This window comes from Ranitomeya imitator, chromosome 4 (assembly GCF_032444005.1).
Source record: "Ranitomeya imitator isolate aRanImi1 chromosome 4, aRanImi1.pri, whole genome shotgun sequence".
NCBI classification, from domain to species: Eukaryota; Metazoa; Chordata; class Amphibia; order Anura; family Dendrobatidae; genus Ranitomeya; species Ranitomeya imitator.
The window spans coordinates 448,499,774-448,526,237 of NC_091285.1; the positions used below are offsets into that span (position 1 = coordinate 448,499,774).

Consider the following 26,464-nt stretch of genomic DNA (forward strand, 5'->3'; position numbering starts at 1 on the left):
AGGAACAGTGGAATGAGTACAATATGTAAAATAAATCCTCGCAAGTCATGTAAAGCTGCCTCAAGTACATAATGTACTAAAGGCAGGAAGGAACAGGAACGGTTACCCGGGCATTATGTGAATATATATAAACTATGCACATTTACGTACAGAATTCACAATCTTTACCATAAAACCTTCACAAAGTGTTTTGTTACGATCTATAGCTTGTGTTCTTTATGTGATATTGTTGCTTTTTACACCTAGGGTCCTCAAGCAGTCGGTACCCTAACCAAGCTACGCCTAAAAAGAGTGGACCCAAGAATGGACAGTTCAAGGCTCGGGATGATGAGTGCTTTGGAGATGACCTAGAGGAAATTCCAGATACAGATTTTGACTTTGAAGGAAATCTTGCTCTCTTTGACAAAGCCGCAGTCTTTGAAGAAATAGATACTCATGAGAGAAAGGGTGGAGGCTCTGGTGGAGGGTCCAAGACTCGTGGAACCCCAAATGAAAGACCCCCAACATACAGACATGATGAAAATATACTTGAATCTGAGCCTATCGTATATAGGAGAATTATAGTACCACAACCAGGTGGTAAGGAATACTGCACAGGTAAGAAAGGAGTCTGTTTCAATGATCACATCTGTGTCAACTCTTTCTTTCTTTTTGGCTATCTCTAATCTTAGTGGCTGCGGCAGGTACCCAGCTGTTAAACTACAGGATATCTTATACATGTCTAAGGAATGTGGGTGGGATCCACATCTACTTGAGTAACATGGGTACCACAATCCACCCCCATTCTTACTGATGGTTGTCTCTCCATTCACTACTATGAAAGTTCTGCATTCAGTAAAAACATGCTCCAATAGCTATATAAGTTTGTAAAAGTATTTACTGATGGCACACAACTTTGTAGGATAATAAAACTGAGCTTGACAGTGTAATATATTATAAATGAATCTGGATAGGATGTCTGCATGGGCAAACACTTGGCAACTTAAGTTTAATGTTAATAAATGTAGAGTATTGCATCTTATTACCCATCTATAAATCACTGGCCATATCTTTAATATGGGATGCAGTTTTGGGCTCCATTTTAACCTCTTTATAACATGACGTACAATTACGTCATATGTTGTGTCCCATCATTTGATGCGTGCTTGAATAGCATCTGTCCCGGCAGACGATGTCTGATTTATTATTCAGCTATTAGCTGCCTCTTAACAGCTGCGGGTGAAGCTGCATTAACACTAATCAGCGCGCGCCCATGACTGTGCTGCCATGACAGCCGGGGGGCTGCTGAAGAACCCCAGGACCTGTCATTAAGATATTTCGGACCTGTCATTAAGATATTTCTGTGAAAGCAGTGCTGTGTGGTATGAATGCAGCTTCAAGTCCTTTAAGAGGATTATTGTGTACAGTAAAAAGTGAGATGTGTTTTTTTTTTTGTTTTGTTTTTTTTTTCTAAATGACAAAAAAACGCAAGTTCAAATCCCCCTCATTTTTTGCCTCTTTAAAAATTAAAACAAAATGCACATTTATCATCGCCATATTGAGAAAAGTTCGATCTATCAAAATATGAAATTCTTCAAATCTGTAAATGGCGTAATGAGAAAAAATATCTAAACCAATTAAGGTTTTTAGCTTTCACAACATTGCAATAATAGGCAATCAAAATTTCGGATCTACCTCAAAATGGTTTAATTAAAAATGGTAGCTCGGAGTGCAAAAAAAAAAGCCCTCACAAGACCCTTATTCAGAAAATTGAAAATATCATGTGTCTCTGATAAGTAATCTGGTGTTGAGCCATAGGAATGGTCAAGGCGCAGGTTAGCCACAACCCAAGCACTGACTGACAAGCGGCACTAATGCTGAGCTGCTGTCAGTCAGTGCCGAGGGCACAGTTACAGATGACTCTCTCTACACAAACAAAAATACACCAGAAGAGGAAAAAAAACCTCCACTATTCTTGACAAAAAAACAGTACACAGGCAAAGATGCTTACCTGTCCAAGGCCTCCAAACAATTACACTAACCAAAGTGCAGCGGACCCAAGTTAAGATGGTGGATGACAGATGCACAGGTGCAATAATACCAATAATGCAGCCAGCCTACAATCAGGATTTGGCCGCCTGGCACACCTGTGCAAAATGATCTGTATGTGGCATGTTCACACAGAAATGCAGGGCATATGGCTCCAGGCCTATTAGTGACGCCATAAAGCGGGCCAGCCATTGCTATAATGCATCCTGTGTGAACAGAGGCCACAGTTTACAGAGCCATCTAGGGCCCAGCTGCACCCTGAAAAAATGACGTGCCCAAAAACATAACAATGTATGTAAGGTATTGGTTGGTATTTTGGCCATAATATTTAAGCTGGCAACCCACGCCAAGGGTCCTTACGTATTGCCAGTCTTACTTTAACAAAAAAAAAAAACACCATAAGAGGAGGAAAAAAAACCCTCCACTATTCTTGACAAAAAAACAGTACACAGGCAAAGATGCTTACTTGTCCAAGGCCTCCAAACAATTACACTAACCAAACCACCATCTTAACTTGGGTCCGCTGCACTTTGGTTAGTGTTATTGTTTGGCGGCCTTGGACAGGTAAGCATCTTTGCCTGTGTACTGGTTTTTTTGTCACTCTCTACACAGCAGTGACTGAACCCATGGCGGCGGCACCCCGATGACTGACCGCCGAATGCTGTTGGGAGGAGTAAAGATAAATTTTTCCTGGCAGCAGGGGTCTAAGTGGTGGCTATTAACCCCTTTACCCCCAAGGGTGGTTTGCACGTCAATGACCAGGCCAATTTTTACAATTCTGACCACTGTCCCTTTATGAGGTTATAACTCCGAAACGCTTCAACGGATCCTGGTGATTCTGACATTGTTTTCTCGTGACATATTGTACTTCATGATAGTGGTAAAATTTCTTTGATAGTACCTGCGTTTATTTGTGAAAAAAAACGGAAATGTGGCGAAAATTTTGAAAATTTCGCAATTTTCAAACTTTGAATTTTTATGCAATTAAATCAGAGATATGTCACACAAAATACTTAATAAGTAACATTTCCCACATGTCTCCTTTACATCAGCATAATTTTGGAACCAAATTTTTTTTTTGTTAGGGAGTTATAAGGGTTAAAAGTTGACCAGCAATTTCTCATTTTTACAACACCATTTTTTTTTAGGGACCACGTCTCATTTGAAGTCATTTTGAGGGGTCTATATGATAGAAAATTCCCAAGTGTGACACCATTCTAAAAACTGCACCCCTCAAGGTGCTCAAAACCACATTCAAGAAGTTTATTAACCCTTCAGGTGTTTAATAGGAATTTTTGGAATGTTTAAATAAAAATGAACATTTAGCTTTTTTACACAAAAAATTTACTTCAGCTCCAATTTGTTTTATTTTACCAAGGGTAACAGGAGAAAATGGACCCCAAAAGTTGTAGTCCAATTTGTCCTGAGTACGCTGATACCCCATATGTGGCAGTAAACCACTGTTTGGGCGCATGGGAGAGCTCGGAAGGGAAGGAGCGCCGTTTGACTTTTCAATGCAAAATTGACAGGAATTGAGATGGGACGCCATGTTGCGTTTGGAGAGCCACTGATGTGCCTAAACATTGAAACCCCCCACAAGTGACACCATTTTGGAAAGTAGACCCCCTAAGGAACTTATCTGGATGTGTGGTGAGCACTTTGACCCACCAAGGGCTTCACAGAAGTTTATAATGCAGAGCCATAAAAATAAAAAATATTTTTTTTCCACAAAAATTATATTTTAGCCCCCAGTTTTGTATTTTTCCAAGGTTAGCAGGAGAAATTGGACCCTAAATGTTGTTGTCCAATTTGTCCTGAGTACGCTGATACCCGATATGTGGGGGGGAACCACCGTTTGGGCGCATGGGAGGGCTCGGAAGGGAAGGAGCGCCATTTGGAATGCAGACTTAGATGGAATGGTCTGCAGGCGTCACATTGCGTTTGCAGAGCCCCTAATGTACCTAAACAGTAGAAACCCCCCACAAGTGACCCCATATTGGAAACTAGACCCCCCAGGGATCTAATCTAGATGTGTTGTGAGAACTTTGAACCCCCAAGTGTTTCACTACAGTTTATAACGCAGAGCCGTGAAAATAAAAAATCTTTTTGTTTTCCCACAAAAATTATTTTTTAGCCCCCAGTTTTGTATTTTCCCAAGGGTAACAGGAGAAATTGGTCCACAAAAGTTGTTGTCCAATTTGTCCTGAGTACGCTGATACCCCATATGTGAGGGTAAACCCGTTTGGGCACACAGGAGAGCTCGGAAGGGAAGGAGCACTGTTTTACTTTTTCAACGCAGAATTGGCTGGAATTGAGATCGGACGCCATGTCGTGTTTGGAGAGACCCTGATGTGCCGAAACAGTGGAAACCCCCCAATTATAACTGAAACCCTAATCTAAACACACCCCTAACCCTAATTCCAACGGTAACCCTAACCACACCTCTAACCCTGACACACCCCTAACCCTAATCCCAACCCTATTCCCAACTGTAAATGTAATCTAAACCCTAACCCTAACTTTAGCCCTAACCCTAGCCCTAACCCTAGCCCTAACCCTAGCCCTAACCCTAACCCTAGCCCTAGCCCTAACCCTAGCCCTAACCCTAGCCCTAATGGGAAAATGGAAATAAATACATTTTTTTTATTTTTCCCTAACTAAGGGGGTGATGAAGGGGGGTTTGATTTACTTTTATAGCGAGTTTTTTAGCGGATTTTTATGATTGGCAGCCGTCACACACTGAAAGACCCTTTTTATTGCAAAAAATATTTTTTGCAATACCACATTTTGAGAGCTATAATTTTTCCATATTTTGGTCCACAGAGTCATGTGAGGTCTTGTTTTTTGTGGGACGAGTTGACGTTTTTATTGAAAACATTTTCGGGCACGTGACATTTTTTGATCGCTTTTTATTCCGATTTTTGTGAGGAAGAATGACCAAAAACCAGCTATTCATGAATTTCTATTGGGGGAGGCGTTTATACCGTTCCGCGTTTGGTAAAATTGATAAATCAGTTTTATTCTTCGGGTCAGTACGATTACAGCGATACCTCATTTATATCATTTTTTTATGGTTTGGCGCTTTTATACGATAAAAACTATTTTACAGAAAAAATAATTATTTTTGCATCGCTTTATTCTCAGGACTATAACTTTTTTATTTTTTTGCTGATGATGCTGTATGGCAGCTCGTTTTTTGCGGGACAATATGACGCTTTCAGCGGTACCATGGTTATTTATATCTGTCCTTTTGATCGCGTGTTATTCCACTTTTTGTTCGGTAGTATGATAATAAAGCGTTGTTTTTTGCCTCGTTTTTTTTTTTTTCTTCTTACGGTGTTTACTGAAGGGGTTAACTAGTGGGACAGTTTTATAGGTCGGGTCGTTACGGACGCGGCGATACTAAATATGTGTACTTTTATTGTTTTTTTTTTTTTATTTAGATGAAGAAATGTATTTATGGGAATAATATTTTTTTTTTTTTTTCATTATTTTGGAATATTTTTTTTAATTTTTTTTTACACATTTGGAAATTTTTTTTTTACTTTTTTACTTTGTCCCAGGGGGGGACATCACAGATCAGTGATCTGACAGTTTGCACAGCACTCTGTCAGATCACTGATCTGACATGCAGCGCTGCAGCCTTCACAGTGCCTGCTCTGAGCAGGCTCTGTGAAGCCACCTCCCTCCCTGCAGGACCCGGATCCGCGGCCATCTTGGATCCGGGGCTGGAGGAAGCAGGGAGGGAGGTGAGACCCTCGCAGCAACGCGATCACATCGCGTTGCTCCGGGGGTCTCAGGGAAGCCCGCAGGGAGCCCCCTCCCTGCGCGGTGCTTCCCTGCTCTGCCGGCACATCCCGATCATCTTTGATCGCGGTGTGCCAGGGGTTAATGTGCCGGGGGCGGTCCGTGACCGCTCCTGGCACATAGTGCCGGATGTCAGCTGCGATAAGCAGCTGACACCCGGCCGCGATCGGCCGCGCTCCCCCCATGAGCGCGGCCGATCGGCTATGACGTACTATCCCGTCCAGGGTCAGATAAGCCCAGGGCACCTCGACGGGATAGTACGTCTAAGGTCACAGAGGGGTTAACCTGTAGATTATTAATAGAGATGAGTGAATTTGATCGAGTCAGGGCTTACTCGGCAAACTATAGCGCTTGCCGAATAAGTTGCAGAGGGAACCCGGCTTCCGACTGATCAGCTGTTGGCTCCGCAGCTACATGTGTTGCGACCGTCACGACACATGCATGGAGATCCCAACAAATTAATACGATAACTGGTGAAATGACCACCGCTGGCTGCTGTTTTAATTCCAGCTCTGAGATACAGTAGAGGGAAATGGGTTCTATATATGTCATTTTATGTCAGGGTGCACAAACCCTGGAGCCTTTTATCAATGTGCTCCATTGTATATCTGGCCATAGGTCATCTGTTTGAACTTTTCTTCTGCCGTATGATAAATATGTATCATTAGGAACTTTTCATTCTATGGAAACATTCACACTTGATATAGCTGAACGCGTTGGAGCTCGGTGCCGTGTAAATTGACATGTACGCTGTTGCACAGACTGCACTTTAGACTGCCTTCAAGATGCACAGTATAGTCACATGTAGTAGCATTACGGCAGAATAGCTCGGAATTATAGCATGCATTGGTGCATGTATCAATGGTATGCGTACTGCCATATGGTTTATTCACATGACCTTATACCGTCTGTATTTCAATCCATGTTACAACTGCATCTCTCAGCCTAACCGCTGGTCTTCTGACACAAGCTAACAGTGTTACATGTCCCAGGAGACCTGCAGTTGGGCTGTGAATTGTTAAAGTAAAAAGTGTGAATGGCCCCAATTCTGGTTTCATACAAATGTTCTTAAGTCACGTGATTGTTACAGACAGAAATGGGTTACTGGGTATTGTCTGTATTACAAGTGACCCTTGCTCCTTCCCACAGTGTGAATGATTGCGTTGCATGTGTTGCGTGTTAAGAGTGCTACTCAATCAGTATCTGCCTAGCTTCACTACCAGCTGTAAAATGTCATAGTAAAACTTTTCCAACAGCCCCCTCCCTCCTCCTTTCAGGGCCTCTTTAATTACTTGGCTTCCTGAGCAGCCAAGCCTCCCCCCAGCTTCCTACCCACAGCATGCCCCATTGTGCATGAGGTTCAGCTTGTTTAGAAGAACATATAGCGCTTTGCCAAGCTCCCCCCTATTTTACTTCATATTTTATGTTTAACTTCACCTTCCAGCTTTCTCGCCTCCCGGAGGAGCTCCTGCTCCTCTCTACCCCACTGTAAAGTTTATATTACATCCCTTATTACGGTACTTCTGCTGTGGTTTGCCTTAGAATTGGCTTGCGTGTGTGCGAGGCAGGAGGCGTTCCTTCTTCACTCGCACATATGTCATCCAGTAATTAAAAGTCTAAACATTAGCTTTAGATTCTTCCTCATTGCGTGACAGGACTTTCTCCTTCACCCTCTCTGTCCTCGATTAGGTTGTGTGTGTGTGTGATGGTTCACCTAGGCAAAAGTTAGTTAAATACTTTGCCTGCCAGTTCCTTAAAGTTACGTTCCAATATAGTGTGAGCAATGCCAGCAGGATAGTGTTGTATGGCACGCAAAGTGTGAGGAATGCGGGCATCTGTTATTAGGTGTAATTACATTATGTTTATCTTGTTTGCTAGCATTAATCATAATTACCCTTTCCAGCACCGTATCTAAAACTGCAACATATGTCTCCTGCATCTCAGGACAGGGATCTAATAGTCACGGAGTAAAAATCCCTTTAACCCCTTAATCCCATATGACGTACTATCCCGTCGAGATGGGGTAGGCCTTAATTCCCACCGACGGGATAGTACGTCATAGCAGCCGACATCCGACACTGTGCCAGGAGCGGTCACGGACCGCCCCGGCACATTAACCCCTGACACACCGCGATCAAACATGATCGCCGTGTGCCGGCGGTATAGGGAAGCATCACGCAGGGAGGGGGCTCCCTGTGGGCTTCCCTGAGCCACCCGCAGCAACGCGATGTGATCACGTTGCTGCGAGGGTCTCCCTACCTCCCTCCCTGCTCCAGGCCCGGATCCAAGATGGCCGCGGCATCCGGGTCCTGCAGGGAAGGGAGGTGGTTTACCAAGTGCCTGCTCAGAGCAGGCGCTTGGTAAGCCTGCAGTGCTGTAAGTCAGATCGGTGATCTGACAGAGTGCTATGCAAACTGTCAGATCATCGATCTGTGATGATATATATATACTTTATTTATATAGCGCCAACATATTCCACAGCGCTTTACAGTTTAACCGTTTCAAACACAAGTCACAAGTAACAACGTTAACAATACAATAATTAAAGCAAAATCAGACGACCCTGCTCGTGAGAGCTTACAATCTACAATATATATATTCCCATAAATACATTTCTTTAAATAAAAAAATAAAATAAAATTACACATATTTAGTATCGCCGCGTCCGTAACGACCCGACCTATAAAACGGGCCCACTAGTTAACCCCTTCAGTAAACACCGTAAGAAAGAGGAAAAAAAACAACGCTTTATTATCATACCACCGAAACAAAAAGTGGAATAACACACAATCAAAAAGACAGATATAAATAACCATGGTACCGCTGAAAACGTGATCTTGTCCCGCAAAAAACAAGCCGCCATACAGCATCATCAGCAAAAAATAAAAGTTATAGTCCTGAGAATAAAGCGATGCAAAAATAATTATTTTTTCTATAAAATAGTTTTTATCGTATAAAAGCGCCAAAACATAAAAAAATGATATAAATGAGGTATCTCTGTAATCGTACTGACCTGAAGAATAAAACTGCTTTATCAATTTTACCAAACGCGGAACGGTATAAACGCCTCCCCCAAAAGAATTCATGAATATCTGGTTTTTGGTCATTCTGCCTCACAAAAATCGGAATAAAAAGCGATCAAAAAATGTCACGTGCCCGAACGTGTTACCAATAAAAACGTCAACTCGTCCCGCAAAAAACAAGACCTCACATGACTCTGTGGACCAAAATATGGAAAAATTATAGCTCTCAAAATGTGGTAACGCCAAAAATATTTTTTGCAATAAAAAAGCGTCTTTCAGTGTGTGACTGCTGCCAATCATAAAAATCCGCTAAAAAACCCGCTATAAAAGTAAATCAAACCCCCCTTCATCACCCCCTTAGTTAGGGAAAAATTAAAAAATGTGTTTATTTCCATTTTCCCGTTAGGGTTAGGGCTAGGGTTAGGATTAGGGCTAGGGTTAGGGTTGGGGCTAAAGTTAGGGTTAGGATTACATTTACGGTTGGGAATAGGGTTGGGATTAGGGTTAGGAGTGTGTCTGGGTTAGAGGTGTGGTTAGGATTACTGTTGGGATTAGGGTTTCAGTTATAATTGGGGGGTTTCCACTGTTTAGGCACATCAGGGGCTCTCCAAACGCGACATGGCGTCCGATCTCAATTCCAGCCAATTCTGCGTTGAAAAAGTAAAACCGTGCTCCTTCCCTTCAGAGCTCTCCCGTGTGCCCAAACAGGGGTTTACCCCAACATATGGGGTATCAGCGTACTCAGGACACAATGGACAACAACTTTTGGGGTCCAATTTCTCCTGTTACCCTTGGGAAAATACAAAACTGGGGGCTAAAAAATAATTTTTGTGGGAAATAAAAGATTTTTTTATTTTCACGGCTCTGCGTTATAAACTGTAGTGAAACACTTGGGGGCTCAAAGTTCTCACAACACATCTATATAAGTTCCTTGGGGGGTCTAGTTTCCAATATGGGGTCACTTGTGGGGGGTTTCTACTGTTTAGGTACATTAGGGGCTCTGCAAACGGAAACTGACGCCTGCAGACCATTCCATCTAAGTCTGCATTCCAAATGGCACTCCTTCCCTTCCGAGCCCTCCCAAGCGCCCAAACGGTGGTTCCTCCCCCACATATGGGGTATCAACGAACTCAGGACAAATTGGACAACAACTTTTGGGGTCGAATTTCTCCTCTTACCCTTGGGAAAATACAAAACTGGGGGCTAAAAAATTTTTGTGGGAAAAAATTTTTGTTTTATTTTTACGGCTACGCATTATAAACTTTTGTGAAGCCCTTGGTGGATCAAAGTGCTCACCACACCTCTACAGAAGTTCCTTAGGGGGTCTACTTTCCAAAATGGTGTCACTTGTGGGGGGTTTCAATGTTTAGGCACATCAGTGGCTCTCCAAACGCAACATGGCGTCCCATCTCAATTCCTGTCAATTTTGCATTGAAAAGTCAAACTGCGCTCCTTCCCTTCCGAGCTCTCCCATGCGCCCAAACAGTGGTTTACCCCCACATATGGGGTATCGGCGTACTCACGACAAATTGTACAACAACTTTTAGGGTCCATTTTCTCCTGTTACCCTTGGGAAAATAAAACAAATTGGAGCTGAAGTAAATTTTTTGTCAAAAAAAGTTAAATGTTCGTTTTTATTTAAACATTCCAAAAATTCATGTGAAGCACAAGAAGGGTTAATAAACTTCTTGAATATGGTTTTGAGCACCTTGAGGGGTTCAGTTTTTAGAATGGTGTCACACTTAGAAAATACCCATCATATAAACCCCTCAAAATGACTTCAAATGAGATGTGGTCCCTAAAAAAAAATGGTGTTGTAAAAATGAGAAATTGCTGGTCAACTTTTAACCCTTATCCCTAACAAAAAAAAATTTTGGTTCCAAAATTGTGCTGATGTAAAGTAAACATGTGGGAAATGTTACTTATTAAGTATTTTGGGTGACATATCTCTGTGATTTAATTGCATAAAAATTCAAAGTTGGAAAATTGCGAAATGAAATTTTCAAAATTTTCGCCAAATTTCCGTTTTTTTTTTCACAAATAAACGCAGGTAATATCAAATAAATTTTACCACTATCATGAAGTACAATATGTCACGAGAAAACAGTGTCAGAATCACTGGGATCCGTTGAAGCGTTCCAGAGTTATAACCTCATAAAGGGACAGTGGTCAGAATTGTAAAAATTGTCCCGGTCATTAACGTGCAAACCACCCTTGGGGGTAAAGGGGTTAAGAAGAATGAAAATTCTGAGTCTCGATAAATGCGTATGGAAAAATCTAGCTGCCGAAAAACAGTGCAGCATGTACTTTACAGCCAATTTGCATGGTTTGTAAATGTATACTGTCCGTGCAGTTTTGCAGGTAAACTTCAGTTCCATCTCCAAAGCTGCACAGACCTAATCAGTTTTAAGAGTATTTAAAACTGCATGTTGGTGTGGATTTCAGCAGCATCGCACTCGCACATGGGGTTAAAATATATTTCTGTAACTTTCCAGTCACTGCTTTTTCTTCTATAGCTTAGATGACTATATATTAGAAATCTCATGGACAGACCAAGGTACATAGATGGAGTGACGCTTGCCCTGCAAAATGATATTTGAGAATTTTGCGTGGACAAATAAACATGAGTATTCATTGAAAACCTGCTTTTATACAGTACTGGACAGTATGCCACCAAATTCGGGCTAATGCCTAAATACATCTCATTAGTTTTGATCACAAAAGCAGAGGACACCAATGTGGTTAGCTTATTGGGTTGTGGAAACACAATACCTGGTAAAACACCCTCTTAAACAGTGATCATTGGACCGACAGCTGATTGTATCCCTTATGCTGGCCTAAATGTTGTCTGCAGCACATCTCTCCACATAAACAGATGAATTCTTGTTGATATTGTGTAGACCAGATGAGGGCTGTGCAGTCCCTCTGAAGGGAAGCTGTCACTTGATGCAGCTGCCCAAATCATGGGCAGTATGAATTAGAGCCTACCTGCCCGAATGCAGCTAGGCATGTTTTTGTCTCTGAAACTATCTGGTTGGGGACTACAGATAGTTGAGACTTGTTCAGCACTGCCCCGGCCAGCTTATCCCATCGCCGTTCCATATGATCCACAGGTCTCTCCCATACCCATTTATATTGGTCAGTCACCTAGAGCGATGCAAAAAAAAGCCAGCCGAGGCAGCGCTGAACTAGGCTCTCCTCTGCCTGTGGTCCCCAGACGTATCCTCCCGTTTACATTTTCTCTGAAACGTTGGAACTTTTCAGAGAAAAATATAACTGGCTGCAGTCGTGTAGCCACACTCCGATTTATGCTGCCTGTGACTTGAGCAGCATGAGCTAGGTGACTGGTACCCTTTAGCCATTGTTTAGCCCTATAAAAGTTGTGCCAATCCATGTAAAATGGCCTTTAAATGAGCGCTAATTGATTTATTATATCCCGGGTTGGTGTTTCTTCTGGCAAGAAATGTGGCTTCATAGGGTCCCTTTTATTTTGAGACCCTTTACAAAATTGGAAGAACTATTTGCAGATTGAGCTAATACACAACTGCATGTATGTGAATGGGTTAAGCCTAGAGATTTGTCTGTGCTAGGGAACACAGTAGATGAATGAGACCTCATGAATGGAGAGTATGTTGCGTGTGACTATTGAACAGCTGGGAAAAGCAGGTGCAGCTGGAGTAACCTGTCTGACAACTCATTATCTATTTTTTTTTTATTTTTTTTCTTACATTTACCTTGTCAAGTAAGTCAATATTTGGTCAGATTTTATGTTGTGCACATAAGCTGATATTGGTATTCAATATTTAAAGGTGCAGAAATGTAATGGTGGCATATAACATAAACAGTAAGTGGCACTAAAGGGGTGCTCCACATTCCCTTGTTAGTGCATCTTTCCACACAAACAGAGCAGCACTGCTTTACTGTTGGAGGCTGATGGACATGTCTTGTCACCTGCTCCTCCATCAGCAGCTTTTTATGGACAGAAGTGCGGGTCAGCTTGTGAGAAGATGCAGTATCAAGAAAGTGGATGACCCCTTAAGCTTTTATTATGGTAAATTTATTATTGAGAAGGTTTGCAGAAAGATAGTGATGAGAAAAAACAAGAACATCCTCTTTGAATTCCATGTCTTTTAAGTATCAAGACAAAAGAAATCTGGTCTTTTAACGTGTAGTAAATACAACAACACATGACAAATTACACATTTTATAACAAAAACGAAGCCAAAATGCAGGACAGTGTTTGAAAAATTAAGCACTGCTAACATAGGAATTAAGAGGGCGAAGATTCCACCGCTAGCTGCTAATGTAATGTCCTTCAAATATTGGTCATTAGCTAGTTTTGACTGCATCTTATAAAATCTGAAGTTGCTGTATTGCAGTTTGATTTTTCTAGTGCATTTCCAATGTGTGTTAACATAATGCCAAGGAGGAAAATCAGTAATTATCTTTGAGAAGCAAACTTGGTGAGACATTTTGAGGCCATTTCTGAACAATTTGTTGTCATCAATTCTACAGTGAAATAGATTATTTCCAAGTGGAAAATGTTCCAGGTGGACTTTCAACCAAGTGACCATTAAAGCAAAGTTTCCCCAAGAACACACCATGCAATGCTCTGACAAATTGCAAAACGCCCAAGAGCTAAGGCTCAGACTCGGAGGCTATGTGCACACGTATAATGGTCCAATGCGGATTTTTCCGCAGCAGAAGTTTTGATAAATATGCAAGGCAAAAACTCTGCGTTTTTGCTGCAGATTTATTGCGGATTTACCGTGGTTTTTTTTGCAGATTTCACTGCGGTTTTACAACTGCGGTTTTCTATAGGAGCAGCTGTAAAACTGCTGCAGAATCTGCAGAAAGAAGTGACATGCTGCGGAATGTAAACCACTGCGTTTCCGCGCGTTTTTTTTCCACAGCATGTGCACAGCGTTTTTTTTGTTTCCCATAGGTTTACATTGCACTGTAAACTCATGGGAAACTGCTGCAGATCCGCAGCGTTTTCCGCATCGTGTGCACATATCCTAAAAGCCTCTGCATGGTAAATGGATACATTCATCACAGTCCAATTAAATAAAGACTGAAGTATGGCTTGCTTGGAAGGGTTACGGAGTCTTTTCTTTCCAAAAATAACATTGCAGCACCGCAAAAGTTTGCAAAGTTGACAAGTCACAAGACTTCTGGGGCAATATGCTTTTGACAGACGAGACTAAAGGCCCCATCACACTTAGCGACGCTAAAGCGATCCCGACAACGATACGACCTGTCAGGGATCGTTGCTGCGTCGCTATGTGGTCGCTGGTGAGATGTCAAACAGTGAGATCTTCCCAACGATGCAGAATCGATGCGGCGACCTGTACAACGATGTCGTTGGTCGTTGAGACCCTGTCACATGGCAGCTATTATGACGATTCAGACCTCGATGAGGGACATCCTGTGTGACGTTGTAGTCACACAGGCGTGCATTTGCGTTGCCTTTTCCGCGCCCATTCAGTTCCGATTGGTGGTCGCTACTGCGTTCTGATTGGTGGCGGCCTTGCCTTATGAGGCGACACAATAGCCCTTCGGTGGGAACGCATTTGAGACCCCAAACGATACCTACCGTGCACAAAAGGTGTCAGAAGAACCGTTGAAAAATAGATAAATCGAAGAGGAGTCGCAGGCCGGAGAACTCTACAACGATCTGCAAACCACCACGCAGTCAGGAACAAAGGATGGAAGCGCTACTATGTCGCCTTCTGTTGAAGGCATGACTGCCAATCAGAACGCAGTAGCGACCACCAATCGGAGCGGAGGGGTGCGGAAAAGGCAACGCAAATGCACGCCTATGTGTCGGTGTCTGAGTCGTCAACGAGGTCGTTGGTAAGGTGTCAAACACAGCGATGTGTGCTACCCAGCGGGACCTCAACGATCAAAAAAAAGGTCCAGGCCATTCCGACACGACCAGCGATCTCACAGCAGGGGCCTGGTCGCTGCTACGTGTCAAACATAGCGAGATCGCTACTGAGGTCGCTGTTGCGTCACAAAACTTGTGACTCAGCAGCGATCTCGCTAGCGACCTCGCTTAGTGTGAAGGTACCTTAAAGTGGAGATGTTAGGTCTTTGTCTTGTGCAATATTTGGACAAAACCAAACACAGCAGATGAGTAAAAACACCACATACTGACTGTCAAACACAGTGGTGGGGTCATGGTTTCGGCTAATTTTGCAGCCACAAGACCCTGGGCAACTGCATATTCCAAAGTACTCCACTGTTGAATGTGAGGTTATTGATCTTAAAACTTGCCCACATCAGGACCACAATCTCAAGCACATGAGCAAATCTACATCCAATTTGATGTTAAATAGAAGAATCAATCACCATGAAAATGCAGTCCAGTCTGAAGGCACTATTTTATTAAGATCACTTTCTAATGTGTGTGTGTATATGTAAAATATATGTATATCTATCTCTATATATCCATTCTGCATTTTAATAGTGCACAGTTCCCTTTAATTCATTTAATTCAAAGGATGTACCCAATGTATTACACGCTTTGTTTACTATATTTTGGCCTAGGATTTATGTTTTCGTAAAATAAGGACAGTGTAATTTGTCTTGTAGTTTTATTATTTCTATTTACTTAATTCTGGTCCTTTAGAATTTCCTAAAATTATTATTACTTCAAAGATGGTGTATTTAGTTTTCCCCATGATTGTATATATGCTATTATATATAGGCTAATTATATTCTCCATTGATTTTTAAATCGCAGTGGATCCAGGATTTGTTTTAACTGTGTACTATATGTGATCTTTAAAGTTGTCCAGCATATGCTCCTTATTGTAACGAAAATAGTTTTTTTTGGTGTTTTTGTGCTACCTTTACACTTTCATCTTGGTAATTGATAACTAGTGCTGGTTCATAAGGGCAGAGTGGGGCAAGCTTTGGCTCCAGGTCATTTCCATGAACATAACGTGACAAGCAAATCTCCTTGTGCCAGAAGTCGCCAGCTGCCTCTATCTGAGGTGAGAGGCTTGGCTGCTTGCCTTAGCCTTTGTGCCAATTCCTAATCACAGCTGCCAGGCTTTCGTGCAGTAGAACAACAGACTCTGCTCCCCATGTGACACGGGTGGCACCCATAGTCAAGTTAGTCTACAGTGTATTGCACGCAACTGTGAATTGTGTGAATAAACACATTGCCATATCTTTCCTTATCAGAATGCAGGAGAACTAGGCCCTTTAGTTTATATGCATCATGTAAGTATTACAATCAGTAAGACTATTACGTAAGAGTTCCGTTTTAAACAACTTAAAGCCATACTAAATTCACAGCAGAACATAACGCTTAACTTCTGATCTGCGTTTTAAGACATTTTTCGATTTTATTTGAAAAAACTCTGAGAAGGCCTTGTATATTTCTACATCCATCACTACAGCTTTGCTTCACAGATTGAGTTGTGCAGAAAAAGGATATCTTGGGAATTGCAGCTTGTAATCATTAAGTTGAGCTACAAAGGATAGATGAATCTACACTAAATATGTCTCCTACACATGGATACTTCTAAATGGGTTTGTTTTGGTGGGAAGTATATGGATTTCCACAAGCTCAGTTCAGATAAATTCATGGTATTTCTTATACTTTTCACTAAGGTTTGCTTTCTTTGATCTCAAACTCTTTATTCTCCAGATTCAGGTCTGGTGGTACCCAGCATTTCATATGGATTGCACAAGAAGCTCTTATGCGTGGCTGAGAAGCACGGCCTATCAGTTGAGAAACAGTTGGAAATGTCAGGAGTTTGTGCCAGTCAGATGGCACTGACGCTACTCGGTGGGCCAAACAGGTGAGCTGAAAAAAATGACTTTGCTTATGAAAAAATGTTTCACGTTTCTGTTAACTTCTCTTTCAAATATGATTACAGATCTGGAATCTCATAAAAGTGCTATATTTTTCTGTTTGTTTTCGGAGATGAAACTAAGGTATTTAGGACAGACACATTGCCAGTAATTATGAATAATTATTTAGATAGAAAAACAAAGTAATTACTAGGTCTAGACTAAATAAAGTTTCTTATTGCACGGCTATAGTTAAGGGGTTGCCATAAGCAAAAAAGGAGAGCATCACAAGATCCAGGTATCAAGAGATCAGGCCATCCCTCCAATGCCTATGATGTTTTTTAAGTAGCTATATAGACAAAGAAATTGGATTTTTTTTTTCTTTATTCTCTTTTTCTTCCAAAACACTTAATTTGGGTGAGAATATTAAAGGGAACCTGTCACTCCCAAAATCGAAGGTGAGCTAAGCCCACTGGCATCAGGGGCTTATCTGCAGCATTCTGTAATGCTTTAGATAAGCCCCGATGTATCCTGAAAGATGAGAAAAAGCGGTTAGATTATACTTGCCCAGGGGCGGTCCCGGTTCTGTTCTGGTCTGATGGGCGTCGCGATTCGGTCCGGGGCCTCCCATATTCTTACGATGATGTCCTTGTCTTCACGCTGCTGCTCCGGTGCAGGCGTACTTGGTCTTCCCTGTTGAGGGCAGAGCAAAGTACTGCAGTGCACTGGGAAAGGTCAGAGAGGCCCAGCACCTGCGCACTGCAGTACTTTGCTCTGCCTTCAACAGGGCAGACAAAGTACGCCTACGCCGGAGCCACAGCCTGAAGACAAGAGGACGTCATCGTAACAAGATAGGCGGCCCCGGACCAGACCGCGACGCCTACCGCAGCGGGACCACCCCTGAGTGAGTATATTCTAACCTCTTTTTCTCATCTTTCAGGATACATCGGTTGTCGTCTTATCTAAAGCATTACAGAGTGCTGTAGATAAGCCCCTGATGCCGGTGGGCTTAGCTCACCTTCGATTTTTGGGGGTGACAGGTTCCCTTTAAGTCATACCGATTTCCACCCACCCTCTCCCTCAGTACAGCCAACTTCACCTACTCCTCAGCCCACCCCCCACTTCTACACTTTGTACCCTCCTGGTCATCAAGCACTTTGACGATTGAATGCATTTTATCTGCTCCTCATGTCATAAGTAGTGATGAGTGAATATACTCATTACTTGAGATTTCTCGAGCATGCTCTGGTGTCCTCCGAGTATTTTTTAGTGCTCGGAGTTTGTTTAGCGCTGCAGCTGAATGATTTACATATGGTAGCCAGCATAAGTACATGTGGGGATTCCCTAGCAACCAGGCAACCCCCCACATGTACTTATGCTGGCTAACACACGTAAATCCTTCAGCTGCGGTGCTGTTGTGAATTCTGTTGTCGGGCTCCCTCCTGTGGTCATGAATGGTACTTCGGCTGGTTCTGTCCATGGACTTTTTCTGGTGGCTGTGGGTGTTTCTGAGTTTCCTTCCACAGGTGACGAGGTTAATTCGTTAGCTGGCTCCTCTATTTAACTCCACTTAGATCTTTGCTCCTTGCCACCTGTCAATGTTCCAGTATTGGTCTAGTTCACTCCTGGATCGTTCTTGTGACCTGTCTTCCCAGCAGAAGCTAAGTGACTGCTTGTTTTTCTCTGGTTTGCTATTTTTCTGTCCAGCTTGCTATTTGGATTGTTGCCTTGCTTGCTGGAAGCTCTGGGACGCAGAGGGAGCGCGTCCGCACCGTGAGTCGGTGCGGAGGGTCTTTTTGCGCCCTCTGCGTGGTCTTTTTGTAGGTTTTTGTGCTGACCGCAAAGCTACCTTTCCTATCCTCAGTCTGTTCAGTAAGTCGGGCCTCACTTTGCTTAATCTATTTCATCTCTGTGTTTGTATTTTCATCTTTACTCAGTCATTATATGTGGGGGGCTGCCTTTTCCTTTGGGGAATTTCTCTGAGGCAAGGTAGGCTTTATTTTTCTATCTTTAGGGCTAGCTAGTTCCTTAGGCTGTGCCGAGTTGCATAGGGAGCGTTAGGAGCAATCCACGGCTATTTCTAGTGTGGTTGATAGGATTAGGGATTGCGGTCAGCAGAGTTCCCACGTCCCAGAGCTCGTCCTATATTATCAGTAACTATCAGGTCATTCCGTGTGCTCTTAACCACCAGGTCCATTATTGTCCTGACCACCAGGTCATAACACGGTGCTAAAAATTAAAACTCCGACCACCAAAAAATACTCTGAGGACCCCCGAGCATGCTCGAGAAATCTCGAGTAACAATATATTCGTTCATCACTAGTTATAAGGTTTTTGCCCAACTTAGAACTACCATCTGCAGCCAGCATAAGGTATAAGATTCAGACATGGAAGGGAGATACGATTTGGATGAGTTTATCTATATGCAGAATATACTGATCGGTCACAGGCACTAGGCAAAAAAAAAAAATTGAATAAAATCTTGAATGTCTAACTGTATCATTAGAGTTGCCTAGCCAATATCTAGCCTTAAAACTGGGAACTCTGCCACCAGGCGTGCAAGATAAGCAGAGGAATGAAGCCAGTTATACAACCAGGCCTCTATTTCCCACTGTTAAAGTGATACAAGTCTGTTAGGAATGTTCTTCTCACACGCGATGCCGATCTTCTGCCCTCCTCTCTTCCTGCTCTCACACCACACCAGTAATACCAGTTTAACTCAGGGCACTAAAGTACAAACCAATTTAGCAAGGTCGTGCTTAGCAAGCATTGCGTGTGTATAAACAAGCACAAATAAATTACTAGGTGTGGGTTGGTCTTCAAAGTGTGAATAAACCGGATATCATTACTTCGGTATGAAACACACCGATATCTCCTGAGACTTAACATTCAATGCCTGTTTATTGCCCTGTAACATAATCTGTAAATCATTTTACTAATAAAATACCATATGCGCTATGTAGATTGTGTAGTAATTTGAATATATTAAATATTAGTGTAATTTAAGCTGATAAAATAAACATTTGTTATCTCTCTATTTGCTTTTTGTTAGCCAGAATATATTCTGCATAAGGAAATTGGATTGTAAGCCTCACTGGAGAAGAGGCTAAACTAGAGCTGACTTTTACACCAGAGCTGTGTAGTCTGAGTCGAACTCTACTCCAAAAATGGTCATAATATGACTCCTAAAGTACCGTATATACTTGAGTATAAGCTGAGATTTTCAGCCCCCCCACCCCTTTTTTTTTTTTTTTTTTTTTTTTAAGGCTGAAAGTGCCCCTCTCGGTTTATACTCGAGTCATTGTCCCAGGGGTCGGTGGGGGAGGGGGAGCAGCGGCTGTCACTTCATACTCACCTGCTCCTGTTGCGGTCCCTGCATCTCCGATGGTCTCTAGACGCCGGCAGCTCTTCCTGTGTTCAGCGGTCACATGGTACCGCTCATTAAAGTAATGAATATGGACGCTACTCCACTCACATAGGGGTGGCGCCGCATATTCATTACTTTAATGAGTGGTACCAGTGACCGCTGAACACTGGAAAAAGCTGCTGGCGCCGAGACCATCTGTCAGTGAGAAGTGGGGACCGCGTCTGGAGTATAACGGGGGGAGGGCGAGCATTGCAATATTCACCTGTCCCCGTTCCACCGCCGGGCGCTGCTCCATCTTCCGCATCCTCTGGCTGTGACGTTCAGGTCAGAGGGCGCGATGACGTGGTTAGTGCGCGCTTTCTGCCTGAACGTCACAGCCAGAGGACCCTGAAGACACAGCGGCGCCCAGCGGTGGAACGGGGACAGGTGAATATCGCAAGTGTCGGGGGCCTAAGAGGCAAGTATGTTTTTTTTTTTTTTTTTTTTCTTTGTCTTTTTTTTTAAATCACAGCAAATGGGGCATATTACTCTATGGAGCATCTTATGGGGCCATAATGAACCTTTATGCAGCATTGTATTGGGCAAATGTTTCTATGGAGCATCTTATGGGGCCCATCATAAACTGTATGGAGCATTATATGGGGCGTATTTTGTATGGAGCATCTTATGGGGCCCATCATGAACTGTATAGAGCATTATATGGGGCTCCTGATTCAACATGGATATTCAAAAACACTTAACCTACTGATGTCTCAATTAATTTTACTTTTATTGGTATCTATTTTTATTTTTGACATTTACCGGTAGCTGCTGCATTTTCCACCCTAGGCTTATACTCGAGTCATTAAGTTTTCCCAGTTTTCTGTGGCAAAATTAGGGGTCTCGGCTTATACTCGGGTCGGCTTATACTCAAGTATATAATAAATTGGGTGCAGTAGTTGAATGCAGTAAGTGCTGAATATTTTTTCACAAAAATTTGGGAAAGTTATGTAATGTTTTATAAATATGTTCTGTTCCTTATCTAAAGATCTATACTTTTAGTGGAGATGAATCTGTGCTGTACTTTATGTACATGCTCAGTAGTGAGGCAGTGTTGGAAGTCATGGAAATTTATTAAAGAGCACCTATCACCAGTCTGTGGCTGCCCATCATGTGTGCAGTGTGTTCTGTCAAAGTACCAGTTAGTGATTACAGCTACCTTCCACAATAAGTGGTAGCTAGTCGTTTTGTACTCGCCTCTGACAGAAAGTAAGCAGCTCCTGGGAAGATATAATCTCAAGTCCTCCTGGTAGCTCATTTTTGGTAAGGTGGCCAGGCAGCATTTTAAATCTGTTTACTTCACCCCCTAGAGTATGAGAACCAACCACAACTAAAGCATGAACAGCAGAGAAAGTATACCAACGCAGAAGATAATTATCAAATAGCCTTTATTTGCGGTGACAAGTGGCACAATAAAACAATTAATCAGTACGCGAATTATGACAGGACAATAAAAAAAATATATATTTTAAAATCAATCAGATATAAATAGGTGACCTCAAAAATAGCTCTTGCAGTTTTTTTTGCCAAAATTAATGGTCGGTATAAATAATGAATAAAACCTACCAAAAATAAATAAAAAAATTATATAATATAATTATATTATTTTATAATATATAAAATATATATTATTTTTTTTATTTATTTTTGGTAGGTTTTATTCATTATTTATACCGACCATTAATTTTGGCAAAAAAACTGCAAGAGCTATTTTTGAGGTCACCTATTTATATCTGATTGATTTTAAAATATATATTTTTTTATTGTCCTGTCATAATTCGCGTACTGATTAATTGTTTTATTGTGCCACTTGTCACCGCAAATAAAGGCTATTTGATAATTATCTTCTGCGTGGGTATACTTTCTCTGCTGTTCATGTTTTAGTTGTGGTTGGTTCTCTATCTCTAGTGTTTAGTCACTACCTTTTCACAATACACCATTAGTACTTTATTAATAATTATTTGTATATCTATCAATATAATTTATTTTTTATTTTTGGTGTATCTGTGGTCTCAAACCCCTAGAGTATCCAGTGAGCAACGCCTCCTTGGTGCACGCCATGGCATCTAAGTGCCAAATAAAAAGGCCCATGTCTCTGATGTCATATGGTGGGTTTAAAAAAAAAAAAAAAAAATCTATGCGCAAAAACTGGTCATTTTTTTTTTACTTGGTCTTAAAACCTCTTAAATAAGATTGGGGAGCCCTACATTGGTGACTTTACTAAATTTACCGTAAGTTGTTGTCAAAAGTATAAAAATTCAGGCCTTAATTTCTGGGTTGTGGGAGCCTGGCATGCATATCAGGATCCAACAAGAACTAAAATAATCCCATACTAAAATAATTTGGTTGCATAAATATGCACATCCTTAAACCTAATACTTTCAATGTTACCATAAATTCAAAGGCAACTTCGTCTTTCTGGATAGGAGTCTATCAGCATGGCACATCTGCAGTTGGCAATCTTTGCCCACTCTTTCTTGCAGTAGTGCTCCAAAGCGGTCTCATAAAGCTGACAAATAGTGAAAAATGTAATAATGATTGTTAATATAGAAGTATGCCATTTGTATTCACTTGTTTCTTTAATCTATTTGTAGGCTGAATCCTAAAAATGTTCACCAGCGACCTATTGTTGCCGTTCTGTGTGGGCCACACCTCAAAGGGGCTCAGGGAATAAGCTGCGGTCGGCACTTGGCCAATCATGATGTAGATATTATCCTATTTCTACCTAATTTTGTGAAGATGTTGGAGCCAGTTACCAACGAGATAAATCTGTTTTGTCGAACAGAAGGCAAGCAGGTGTCAAATGTAAAAGGTCAGTGCTTGAGTTGCATAATGAGAGATTGGATCATCCGATGGTATTTCACTGGTACTCTTTTGTGAATGCCTGTCAGAAACATTTACTTAAAGGAGCATTCTCACAAAACTATTGCCAAAACCTGTGTAATATACTCAACGATCGCCATAGTCAATGGGTTCCCAGCACTGCTCCTGTCTTCTTCCTGATCAGGTGATGACTTTTCAGAATTGCCAGATAATGCTAGAGTTTGCTTGTGAGCCCAAAGATCCAAAGTGCGTAGACTGGTCGCGGGTCTCTTGAACTGAGCTCTGCAGCCTCATAAGCATATATGCATCTTGTGCCACGAAACACACATTTTTGAGGCTGCGCTTACACAAAATCAGACTTTCTGTTAGTTTCCACAATTTACAATTCTAATCAGTAGCAGTGTGCCCATAACCAAATGCTTAGTACCACTACTGAAGCTGTGAGCCTTTTTCGACTGCATAGCCAAGAGTTGTACTACTGAGATTTTTAATTACCCAGTAAATTATTGTGTGGATGCGCCAATGAGCTTCCAAAAATCACTTCTCCTCTGACCATTTCCTTGTTGAGCTGGTCTATGCCACAGTACACAGATCTAGAATTGGTAAGAATATTTTGATTGGCTTCATACCATACCATTTTCATTAAAGCATCCAGAGCTCCTGAAAGCAAGTAGTTGCACTGATATGTATGGAGTAGTTGACCTAGATGGATATGGGAAACATTTGTTTGCATGCTTACTCAGAAAGGCATAATCTAGGACCTTGCAACATTTGCATCATGGCCCTCGTTTGAGGGAACAATGATCTTACTGCCCAAAGGACCCATTGGCTCAGGCTCCGACAAGGCGTTAAAGGGAACCTGTCACCCCGGTTTTTCAGTACGAGATAAAAATACTGTTAAGTAGGGCCTGAGCTGTGCGTTACTATAGTGTATTTTGTGTACCCTGATTGCACCCCTAAGCTGCCGAAATAACTTACCAAAGTCGCCGTTTTCGCCTGTCAATCAGGCTGGTCAGGTCAGATGGGCGTGGCGACATCGCTGGTTCTTCCCCCAGATCTTGCCTATATTTCCATTGGTGGCGTAGTGGTTTGCGCATGCCCATCTTCTGAATCCACTGGGCAGGAGAAGAAAAAACGCGCGATCGGCCTATTTCCCTGGTGATCTGTGGGGGCGGCCATCTTCCTGAGGCCGCGTGTGCGCATATGGACTCCTCTGCTGCCCGGGGCTTCAGGAAAATGGCTGCGGTATGCCGCGCGTGCGCAGATGGAGATCGTGGCGGCCATTTTCCTGAAGCCGAGTTTGCATCTCAACTTCAGGAAAATGGCCGCCGCGATCTCCATCTGCGCACACGCGGCATACCGCGGCCATTTTTCTGAAGCCCCAGGCAGCAGAGGAGTCCATATGCGCACGCGCGGCCTCAAAAAGATGGCCGCCCCCACAGATCACCAGGGAAATAGCGCCGATCGCGCGTTTTTTCTTCTCCTGCCCAGTGGATTCAGAAGATGGGCATGCGCAAACCACTACGCCACCAACTGAAAGATATGCAAGATCTGGGGGAAGAACCAGCAATGTCGCCACGCCCATCTGACCTGACCAGCCTGATTGACTGGCGAAAACGGTGACTTTGGTAAGTTATTTCGGCAGCTTAGGGGTGGAATCAGGGTACACAAAATACACTATAGTAACGCACAGCTCAGGCCCTATTTAACAGTATTTTTTATCTCGTACTGAAAAACCGGGGTGACAGGTTCCCTTTAATAGTTCTCAAAAGTGCTACCATATGATGACCTGTTCCATGCAGATGTGAACAGGATCTAAGATTTAGCAAACTTGCTTGCTCCTTCTCTTCTTTGTAATCTGAATGACAGCCTTTTTTCGAGGGGTGTAGTGTTTAAAAACACCAATTTAAAAAAACTGCAGTTGTGTAACAGTTCTACATCTGCTTTATTGACAGTGTATGTGATGCTGCAGATTCATTTTTTTTTAATAGGCCTTTTTTTTTCATTTTTAACAATCAAAAAAGGATTGCAGCATGGAGACAAACAGGCAATTTGAATGACACGATAAAAAAAAAAGTCCACTTTACATGGATGTAAAAATAGACACAGGTGTATCAAATGTAGCCACAGGTTAAGAAGTCTGCACACAATGACTATTCAACGTTGCATAAAGCAAAGTAGCATGATCACGTGTGTTCACACATAGTGTGTACAACGTATACTTAGCCAGTTCCTTAAAACAAAAGCAGATTAAACATATAATCTGTGTCTTAATCAATAAAAACTGCAGACGTTGCCGTTTTTTTTTTTTTTTTTATAAGCCATTTTGAGTAGATTTGTCAGAGCCACAAGCAGAAGGTGCTAATTATGTGGAGCATAAGAAATCGCAGCATTTTATGTATCTCTGTGTAATACTGCCATCTTGTGGCTTTCTATGAAGAATGCAAAGCATTACCATATCTTATTCTTAATTTTTGTTTGTTTTTTGTACTTTTGGGTACCCAATGAAGTTTACATTTTGAAGTTTGTGTTGTGTTACAGTATTTAAGTATTATATGTATTCTGGCAAAAACGTATTAAATTTTGCTATTCGATCATCTGTTTCAGATCTTCCAAATTGCCCTGTAGACCTGGTTATTAATTGTCTGGACTGCCATGAAAATGCCTTTCTACGAGACCAACCATGGTACAAAGCAGCTGTGGACTGGGCCAATCAGAACCGAGCCCCAGTGCTTAGCATTGACCCTCCAGTGACTGACCAGGGGCAGGGTATCCATGCCAAGTGGTCCCTACAGTTGGGTCTCCCATTAGCCCTGGGAGAGCAGGCTGGAAGAGTTTACCTGTGTGACATTGGCATTCCTCAAAAGGTTTTCAGAGAGGTTGGAATCGGCTATCATTCACCTTTTGGCTGCAAGTTTGTTATTCCTCTGCATTCCATGTAGGGAAAATAGGAGCAACAAGTGTTTAATAATGCCACACAACCTTCAAGACGGTGCCTTAATATGGGCACAAGACTGCCATTGCTGTCCATTTCCACCACAGTGGTAAATTTCTGGCCACAATCAAAGGGTATTGAGGAAACAAAAATATTTTTATTTCTTTGTTTTCCTATCCTCATACCAGCTATGTAAACAATGCAAGAGGTGTTCTTCCTTATAGGAATTAAGGAAGTTTTTTGTTTTTTTTAAAGTTTCTTTTACTTTTTTGTTTTATTGAATACTGTCTAAAACAGTTTTTCGATTCACATTGTTTGTGCAACACAATCCTGTTACCGTGTAGCATTACCAGCTGTTCATTGCCATGTTATCACTTGATTTGTGATCTGTACCAAATGAAGCACTTGGTGTTCTGTCTATGTATGGTTTGTATTTTTTCTTAATTGTTGGATGACAAGTTTAGCATGACTCGGTTCATCACAGTGTCATTTATCACGAGAGGAGCCATGTTCACATGCAAAAGGCTTGCTGCTTATATTTCTACAACAGTAAATCCATTCATATACCTCAATTGGGTTGTTTTCTGTAGCCAGTACATGACTTTCTGAATTTCCAATTGAGATGAATAGCCAC

General features: G+C 42.0%; 1 protein-coding gene across 6 annotated transcripts in view; it reads left to right on the top strand.

Annotated features, from left to right (window-relative positions):
- Positions 1-26,248, top strand: part of EDC3 (enhancer of mRNA decapping 3) — a 91,388-nt gene extending 65,140 nt beyond the window's left edge. For all 6 annotated transcript variants that reach the window (XM_069765710.1, XM_069765714.1, XM_069765716.1 and 3 more), the window contains exons 4-7: positions 247-597; positions 16,521-16,674; positions 22,667-22,884; positions 25,503-26,248. In XM_069765710.1, coding sequence (XP_069621811.1) covers positions 247-597; positions 16,521-16,674; positions 22,667-22,884; positions 25,503-25,837 — 1,058 coding nt within the window. In that variant the 3' untranslated portion in view covers positions 25,838-26,248. The remainder of the gene's footprint in view (positions 1-246; positions 598-16,520; positions 16,675-22,666; positions 22,885-25,502) is intronic.
- The last annotated feature ends 216 nt before the right edge of the window (positions 26,249-26,464 follow it).